Genomic DNA, 9000 nt, shown 5'->3' with positions numbered 1-9000 from the left:
CACGCACACGCACACGCACACGCACACGCACACGCACACGCACACGCACACGCACACGCACTCGCACTCGCACACGCACACGCTCACGCACTCACCAATCGTGAAATCGAATGATCGACATGTTTCGTGTCGCGGGCTTGGTTCCGATGGAGACAACCATCACCATCCCCTCGCCCCCCTTCACCTTCATTCCACCTTTGCCCCATTTGGGATCACCCTCGAGTGCCCAAGGGGGCCCGCGGTGACGACCCTTTTTATTTTATACTTCGCCTTCCCAATCCAAGCAGCTGGTCTGCCGGACCTTTTCACCCAAATAAGAGTCTTTTCTATCATTATTTTTTCACTCATCGACCCAACCATCGATCTCTGCAACGACACGCTGGACGTGCTCACGGAAATCGACTGTAACAAAACAAGCGCAGATATTCTCTTGTTGGGATGCTATCCATTCAGAGGCACATCGTCAAGCGTAGTGAGTCACGTGCATCAGCGAAACGGCCAGTTTGAGCGGCGGCGGCGGCGGCGGCGGCGGATTCAGGGCGCAAGGGCACGAGTGCGAGACTCTTGACTGGCAGCAGATGGCAATCGACAGCACCTGCAAACTTCACTTCACGCTTGCTCGTGATGGCGGCGGGGGGCTTATTGAGGGTGCACGTCACGTCACGACTACGAAGCGAGGCAAAGGCGGAGCCTGTGAGAGGTAACTTTTGAGGATGCCCACCAGAGCGACACTTGGAAAAGGGTGTTAGTGGGGTGCGAGTGCGAGGCGATTGGGGTGACGATGAGCATTCATTCAGGACGTCATGACGTCGGCGATGGCTCGCGATTTCGACGTGGAGGCGGTCTTGAGTTGGCAAGAAGAAGGGAAATGGGAAATGGGAAATTGTGCAGTCATGGGAGGGAGAAGGTGGTGACAGCGGACGATCGCATCTTGTCAGCTGCGCGCCGGCATGGTAATGGTAAATTTTGGCTTGGCTGCTGCTCAGGTGCTACGACACGCGAAGGTACGGTGGAGCTGACGACTCGACGGCCTCGCCCTCGCCCACCTTTAGGATCCTGAAAAGCATATCCAATCACAATCACGGATTCCATATCCACCAGGCCCCATCATCTCGCCGTTGCTGTTGCTCCTCCTCCTCCTTCTGCTCTTCCCTCGGAGCTCCGCCAGCGTTTCGGGCGACGCTAGGTCAGTGGTCGCACCGCACCGTCAATGCGAATGACGGTGCGGAGCAGCGTCTCGTTGGATGAAGCGGACTGACACACGAACGCCCGCTCTGCTCTGTTGTACAGCGTCTCTCTTGCAAAGGCCCTCGAATGCCGCCAGCTGTGCTCTACTCGATCAATCGATTGCTGCTGCAGAGTGCCGTGCCCGCTCAACTCTCCGCTCAAGCCGCCAACGCTCCCGTCCCCGTCGAAGGTGCGCGAGGGCAGGCACAGCAATCCCTACCACCCTGGCTCACCTGGTCGCCTATCGAACAACCTCCAGGCGTCTTCACCTCCACCCCTGTCCTCGACTCGGCCGCTCTGCGCTCCGTGCTGCCCACGCAATCCTACTGCGGCCCACCGTACGTTCCCCTCGGCGCAGGTTGGGTCGACTGCTCGGGTCAGACCATCACCGCGGCCTACACGCTTCCCACCGGGCCGCCTTCTCAGGCACCTCGACCAACCGCCACAGCCGCTCCATCCATGTCCTCATGGCCAGCCGGCAGCAGCGGCGGCATCTCTAGCGGCGGCCCCTATTCCTTCTCCCACGGCAACGGCTACAGCGATGTGTACGGTAGCAGCGACTATGGCGATCCCTTTTCCAACGGTGTCTCCCCGTACAGCCAGCCTTTTGGAAGTGGTGGCAGCATTTTCACTGAGCCCTTGTCCGATCAGCCTCAGACTGGCGATGCCACGCCAACCTTTTCGACGACCAGCGACACTTACTTTACCAATCTGCCGACCAGCATCAGCTCGGTGGAACCGAGTTCGTCGAAGGGGCCAAGCCTCTCGGGCGATGCGACCCAAACAGCCACAACTGCGATTCCCACATTGACCAACACACCTCTTCCGTCGCAACACGGATCTTCAAGTACAACTCTACCTACGGGCGCCATCGTAGGCATAGCTGTCGGTGGGGCAGTCGCGGCTTCGGTGCTCGCTCTGCTCGCGTTCCTGTTCTGCCGTAGACGTCGTCAGCGAGATGCGCAGCCGACAGACCCGGCAGGCATCCTTGCCCAAGGTCCAGGTGGCGGAAGCACGGGCTCGCGAAGGCGTTTGAAGCGGAGCAAAGCACCTAGCGCTTTGGAGGTCTTCAATGCCAACGTGGCCGCGGGTCATGGCGACGGCGGCATGGCTTTCCAGAACCGTCCTCTTTCACCGACACAGATGAGGGGTAGCGACATGGCCGTGCCAGCGTACCTGCCTCCGCGCAGCGGCCAGCTGTACGTCGTCAACGGTGGGAGCAGACCCACGTCGATGCCGGATGATGAGGAGGTGTTGCGGGATGCGCAGCCACATGCATTTGCCGGACTTGCGGGTGTAGGTGCAGCGGGCGTCGACAGAGATTCGCTGCCCAATCATCATCCTAACTACAGTCAGGGCACGTTGGACGATTCATGGCAGCTCGTGACTCGTACCACCGTTGGCGGCTCGGGTGAACGGCCCAGCACTAGCGACTACGGCAAGCACTCTCAAGAAGATTCGTCCAAGACGCACTCGCCAGCATCCAACAGGCTGTCTCTGGGTCCCATGCCTCGACCTCCCCTCACGCGGGCGCACGTCTCTTCACTACATCATCTGCACAACGAAGCTACGAGCGCTCCTTCCACCGACTTTCAGCTTACACCTGCTACTGGCTCTTTTCCGCGAGGCTTCGAGCAAAGCGGCAGCACTACGCGCCCGGCAGCACCGCCAGGTCGATCGACATTTCCCATGGTGCCGTACCCTGAACCCTTATCTGCCGACTCCATCTACACAGACTACGGCAACGTGCCACTGACCCCGCCCGTTGCGACTACCCGATCGACGGCACCACTGAACATTCAAGCAGGCATCGCGCCAAATGGGCGCAGGGCCCTGCCTGCAACGCCACAAAGCGCCAGAAGACCCTTACCACCCACACCCACCCCTGCAGGCTGGACGATGTCCGCATCGCCATCACCCAGCGCCCACACCTTTGCAGCTCCCACCTTGCCGCGCACACCGCCAGCTGCGCTTCACCGCGGCTCTGTCGCGAGCACGGTGATGCCGGCAGATCTGGCGGCCAGCAGGCCAACATCGCCCACCAGTCCGCGCACTCGAGCAGTAGCCGCTGCTTTGCGCGCACGACTACCTCGCCTCAGGACCACGTTTGGCGAGGACGGGGAGGCGAGCGAAGTGGTTGGCGATGCGCACCTCAGCGCTGGTGAGGATCAGATCTGGCCCTTGCCCAGATCGCGCGAAGGAACGGCTAGCAGTGGCGACAATAGCGGCGCTGTGAGCGGATCTGGACGAGGAACAGCGAGCGGCAACGGAAGCGGAAGCGGAAGCGGAAGCGGAAGCGGAGGCGGAGGCGGTTCGAGGGGTGCGAGAGAGGGCAGCGGAGGGACCAATCCTGGTGCCGAATATGCAGAGACGGGCTTACCTTCCCAGAGCCGGTTTTCAGTGACTCCACCGAGCACGAGCCATCGCGACGCGTTCGCGGCCGGTCCGCCCGAGCCCGAGCCCGACGACGATGGTCGACGTGGACCAAGTTCAGCCTTGACTGCTTCTTCGAAAACGACTTCGCATTCGTGGCGCTCGAGTCGAGGAACGCGAGGCACGGACAGAGGTCATGACGAGAGCAACAACAGCGATCCCTCTCCGCGGCGGGGCCACGAGCGTTCGGACTCTTCGCGCTCTGGTGCGAGCAGCAATGGAAGCAGCGACGTGAGCTTGAGAGCTAGCGTCATTCGAGCATACACCTGGCTCACTAGGGAAGAGGAGAATGATCTCTTGCCTAGCGCTGCGCAACGACCCGACTCTATTCTGGATAGCCAGACCAGCTCACACCCTGCAGGCTTGCCGAGCTATTATCGAAGAGGATGAACCTTTTGGGGGAGGCGGCGGCAAATGTACCGTACCCAGCATGCGCGCGTGCACACTTTTGAGCATCTATACCAGAGCGCAGCACTGTGCGACTTCTCCCTGTACGTTTTCTCAGCTTTGAACACTCTTTGACGCGGACTCGCAAAGCAAATCTATAGATGTCAAATGTAAATGAGGGCAAATTCTGCCCACCTTGGGTTTGCGTGCGCATCAAGCGATGCCGTTCCAGCAAAGCTCGTTCTTGACTCCGAGGTGAACGCTATCGGCATGAGGCGTATCAGTGATGCGTACAATCAGCTTGTGACCCGATGGAGCCGTACCATCCCTCAAAGCTTCCAGTCCTCGTCTTGACGGGCGTCAAAGGGGGGAGCAAGCAGGGCGTTCGCATATCAGCCCCCGATCGAAATCGTGAATGCAGACGATTGAATGTCCCACAGCAGCACGTGAGCGCGACTCACCTCACGCCGGCCAGTCCATCCGGCACAAGCTCGTACCGTACGGCTTGCAATTCTCCAGAGGCCAAGAGCGCTTGCAGGTCCTCGTTGAGCGCTCGAGCAAAAGTAGAGTCCCCGTAGATTGTAGTCGAGAAGCTCAATTTGTGAAGTACTGGCTGCTGCAAGAAGCCCTCTTTTGCCCCTTGCACCTCCCCACCACCGCTCGTCGTTGGAGCTTTGGGATTTCCAGCTAGACAGATCAATTGTCCAGCTCGACCATCTCGACTGTTGGCTCTGCGCAAAGCTGCTTCGCACACAGCCGCCGTCTTGGAGCCTACGCAGTCGATGGCGTACTCTAGCGAACCCTTTGTGATCTCTTGTATTTGATCGAGGATGGCATCAGAGGACAAGTGCCGGTCTATCACTGCTTCCACGCCCACGTGGGAGGATCGCAGGTGCTGGAAGTTGGAAGGGGCTGCGATGACCAGGACGCGTACACCAGCCAGCCTGCTCAACTGGGCAATGTACTGTCCAGTAATGGCTGAGCCGCCATATATCCTGCGCATCCAAGTCGAAGGCAAAGAGCTCAGAGTGTCTCGATCCGATAAACACTGAAGAGACGCAAGCAAGACTCACAAGATCCAAGGCTTCTCTGCTGTTGCCAGCTCCTTCCTTCCCTTTTCCTCTCGCTCAAGATCGCCTGCATCGTTGCGAGCCATCCGCTTGCCATCACCAAGGCTGAGCGCTCTAGGCAGCCTCAAGAACCAATACACGCAGACTGCAGCGGTAATCAGACCAGTTCCTAGCGTGGCAGCCTGCTCGTCGGACACGTTGTCGGGAACGCTGCACAACAGGTCCCTCTTGCATACGCTGCGAGTCTGATAAGCCCCTGCCCGTACATCTCTAGAATCGGCGCAAGTCCAGACCTGGTGTGCGATAGGGCATCACAAAACGAGCGGTTAGTGCGAAGGAGAAACAGTAGTGCCGTGCGGTGCTAGCGATGGCTCACGCGTTGACCGGGCTTGAGGTCCGTGACCCTGCTGCCAACTGTTTCCACCACACCAGCAACATCTCTCCCCAACACCCAAGGCGTGTCCGGAATGCCAAAGTTGTACAGCACGCTGGTTGTGTGAAGGGGCAAGGTGAGATGAAGCGCGAATATCGGAAGCTCAGCGTTCGAATGACAGGAGATGCGCTACCGATACTTGCGCTACCCCCCCCCCCTCTTTCTCTCTCTCTCACCTCTTGAAATCGACGGGGTTTAGACCCGCAACGAGGTTCTTCACCAGCACTTCATCCTCCGCGTCGAGTTTGGGCGTGGGCCAACCTTGATTCAGATCGAAGGATCTTTCCCAACCTTGCCTTGTAGATCTGACCAGCAAACCAGAATCCAGGGCCTGCTTGGACCTCTTCGCAGCAGCAGCAGCAGCAGCAGCAGAGGTAGCAGCATGCTCTCTATCAGAGGGAGTGCTCCTTCCGCTTTCTTCGCTGCTACCGCTGAGGGACGCCGATGAGGATTCGAGCGTCTTGCTGGTGCCCAGCTGAGGAGAAAAGGAGGGCGGTGTTGCGGGACCTGCCATGGGCTCTTCATCCCATCCGCCGCCCAGATGCACCTCTTGCTGCGATGCGACGAGCCAGTGAGGAGAGTCGACGAGCCAAGGAGGTGATGCTGCTGCTGCTGGTGCTGGTGCTGGCTTTGAGGCCGCATCGTCGAGCACCAGACCACCGATCTCGGGCAGAGGGGAGGAGGACGACGAAGCGTGGGATGCTACTGCGGCTGCCGCCATCTCGACGGCAAGATGTGAACAGCGTTGATGGTGATAGCGCGGGCTTCTGAAGCGTTGCAAAGCGTGTATGCTATGATGCTACAAGTCTATCCATATGACACTTTCAGCTCAAGTCGAGACGACGGTGAATGTGAAGGGCGAAGAGGTGGTGGAGAGTGAGGCGGGGCATGCAGGCAGCAGCAGCAGCAGCAGTTGCGGTGTCACATGCATCACCATTCTTCCCCTCTCCTTGGTCATCGATCCCCAAACCCGAACTTCTGGTGCAGTACGTCGACATGCGTCATTCACATTGGTACTCTAGCTGAGGTCTCCGGGCTCAAGCTGCTGTTGCATAGCGATTGGCCAGCGTCCAAAATACCAATTCGATTCACGATTGTTCGGGCTCGTGTGCGTGAACGATGGACGATTGGTTGCATGGCATTGCTGAAGTTGCATGTGACGTCGCCTACACCTCCCTCGTGACCGGTCTGCTGCTCGATCTCGATTGCACAACCGTCGTCGTGAGTGTGAGTCCAGAGTGTGCTCTGGTCCACGAACTTACTCACACACCGACTCTTGATCACGCATAGCACAGGTGCATGAGGAGGGGGAACGACCATTATCGCCGGGCGGTCAGCCAACTCTGCAGCAGCACCAGCACCAGCACCAGAAGGCGGTGATGAGGTGCCCAGAGCACAAGAAGCCAAAGCCGCGTTGCAGGCACTGGCACTGGCACTGGCACTGGCACCGGCACCGACTGTCGCCATCTTGAAGGAAGCGTACACCATTCTGCGCAGACGATGTGGCGCGAGATGACAGGCCGGATGCTGGGGGCGATGGGCGATGGGCGAGAAAGGGAAGGGGGAGGGGAAATGAGAGAGAAGCGGTGAGGCGATGGGCGATGGGCGATTTTAGCGCGGCGCAGCATTCAATCAAAACCTGCTTGCGTGATTTGATCGCACAATGTCGTTTTTTTTCGGGGTGTGCGTGCGTGCGTGCGTGCGCACGGTTCACTCAGCAGACTCTCGCAAATGACGAATATCAGTCAGAGTCACGTTTTTGGGACGCCCTAACAGCATTCGATCGTGATTGCAGCTTCCGCACAGTCAGACGCACACATGCGCTATGTTGCTCCACCAGAGAGGCACAGTGTGAGTCTGAGTACAGCATCACATACATCACCTTTCTCCGCGCATGCTGTGACTCCGCGATGAGCGATGGAGCACTGTGACTCACACTCATCACGACTGCACTCCAACAGTGAGTCATCAGTCTGATCAGTCTATCCACGCAGCACACCTCGTCTGCCATGAATATGTGAGGGGAGGGGGCAAGTCAAGGTGAGAAGTCGTGAGTAGAGCGACGAATGAGCGAGTACAGTGAGAGTGATGAAACTGGGCAAGCGTGTGTGTGGATGTGTGTACATATATACAACTCCCTTTTTTGCCTGCTGAGGTGCGCAGCGCATCGCCTCATTCACCATTGTGATCCTCCCTCTTCCTCATACCTTACCTCACCTCACCTCACCTCACAACCTTGCACGCATTCCTGCCAACCCTATTCCCTTAAGCAGTCATGTCGCAGCCCAACGGATCAGCGACAGCCAGCAACGGTGCGAATGGAGCAGCAGCAGCAGCAGCAGCAGCAGCGGCCACCTTTCACGCTCCACCCAGCGCTGGCGGATTCTCTCGCATTCAGCCCGATCCCGAACTGGTATCCTACCCCATTCCCACATCCTGGCAACTCCTCTCCACCTCTCAAGATTTCCTCTTGCGCGCTCAAGAAGTGAGCGATCTGCTGCACAAGGATGAAGCGGTTAGGGATCGCGGAAATGTGGTGCCCCATAGGCAGGTGCAATTGTTGAAGGATAGCGGACTCTGCACGCTGCTCGGTCCAAAGAGCGCTGGTGGAGGCGGGCAGGATTGGCAGACGGCCTATCATGTCGTCAGAATCATCGCGCAGGGCGACGGCAGCTTGGCACAGCTGTGAGTTTGCGCGCGCACGAATCGTGACTGTTACTCACGACTCAAGACTGTTCGTTGCGTTTGGGGGTCCCCTGCTGCTGCGCCTTGGGCTAACCATCTCAATCACGTGAATCTGAATGTTTTTCGCAATCGCGCGACTATTTCCATCCCCCCCTCCCTTTGCCCGCGCCCACCGCGTCGCATTGCGTCTCTACAGCTTGGGCTACAATTACATTTGGTGAGGGAAGGCAGCAATCGAGGGCAAGTTAAGTTGCAAGCACACGCCCTGTTAAGCATGCTTTCTTCCCCTACCGCCCCCATCCCAGGTTCTGGGCCGCAGCGCTCGTAGGCACCGATGAACAGAGAGAGCGCATCGAGCAGTGGTTGACTCAGAACAAGTACTTTCTCGGAGGCGCAGTCAACCGTGAGTGTGGATGGCATAGAGCGTTCGAGCACGAAGCCGTTGGGAAAGTCGAGGCGGGGCGGGGGGACACTTGCATGACATGCATGCCAAATCGTCGATTTTCCCGCCCCGATGAATCATTCGAAATTCAATTGGCTGAACAACTCTCCCCCCCTCCCCCCCCCTCCCAACCGCTTCGACCAATCGCATCCCGCTTCCCTTCTCGCTGCAGCTCGCGATGCTGATCTTCACATCACCAAGCTGGGCGCTGATGGCGAGCTCGAGTTCAATGGCAAAAAGACCTTTTCCACCGGGTCCAAGATCAGCGACGTCACGTGAGTCTCCTCTTATTTCAGGCTTTTTGCAGCCTTTGTGCCCCCCCC

The 9000-nt window shown here is 58.5% G+C and overlaps 4 protein-coding genes across 4 annotated transcripts in view; 2 read left to right on the top strand and 2 right to left on the bottom strand.

Annotated features, from left to right (window-relative positions):
• The first annotated feature begins 1027 nt into the window (after nt 1-1027).
• Nucleotides 1028-4211, top strand: IE81DRAFT_327203 (hypothetical protein). Its single transcript, XM_025515041.1, has 2 exons — nt 1028-1186; nt 1291-4211. The coding sequence occupies exon 2, from the start codon at nt 1315-1317 to the stop codon at nt 4048-4050; it is 2736 nt and encodes a 911-aa protein (XP_025365890.1). The 5' UTR covers nt 1028-1186; nt 1291-1314; the 3' UTR covers nt 4051-4211.
• Nucleotides 4156-6413, bottom strand: IE81DRAFT_79221 (hypothetical protein). Its single transcript, XM_025517644.1, has 5 exons — nt 5727-6413; nt 5494-5605; nt 5121-5410; nt 4509-5042; nt 4156-4396 (listed from the first exon to the last, which is right to left on the bottom strand). The coding sequence occupies exons 1-5, from the start codon at nt 6269-6271 to the stop codon at nt 4261-4263; spliced, it is 1617 nt and encodes a 538-aa protein (XP_025365889.1). The 5' UTR covers nt 6272-6413; the 3' UTR covers nt 4156-4260.
• On the bottom strand, nt 6355-7260 carry IE81DRAFT_79281 (hypothetical protein). The gene has a single exon (XM_025517645.1). It carries the CDS (start codon nt 7036-7038, stop codon nt 6556-6558), a length of 483 nt encoding a protein of 160 aa, XP_025365888.1. The 5' UTR covers nt 7039-7260; the 3' UTR covers nt 6355-6555.
• Nucleotides 7261-7492: 232 nt separating this feature from the next.
• IE81DRAFT_327200 (acyl-CoA dehydrogenase NM domain-like protein) overlaps nt 7493-9000 on the top strand; it is a 2759-nt gene continuing 1251 nt past the window's right edge. Inside the window, exons 1-4 of the mRNA XM_025515040.1 lie at nt 7493-8235; nt 8432-8452; nt 8541-8638; nt 8850-8952. Of these exons, the coding sequence (XP_025365887.1) occupies nt 7826-8235; nt 8432-8452; nt 8541-8638; nt 8850-8952 (632 nt within the window). The 5' untranslated portion in view covers nt 7493-7825. The remainder of the gene's footprint in view (nt 8236-8431; nt 8453-8540; nt 8639-8849; nt 8953-9000) is intronic.

Source organism: Ceraceosorus guamensis (genome assembly GCF_003144195.1).
Source record: "Ceraceosorus guamensis strain MCA 4658 unplaced genomic scaffold IE81scaffold_199, whole genome shotgun sequence".
Taxonomy (NCBI): domain Eukaryota; kingdom Fungi; phylum Basidiomycota; class Exobasidiomycetes; order Ceraceosorales; family Ceraceosoraceae; genus Ceraceosorus; species Ceraceosorus guamensis.
This window is presented reverse-complemented; position numbering and strand designations above follow the sequence as displayed.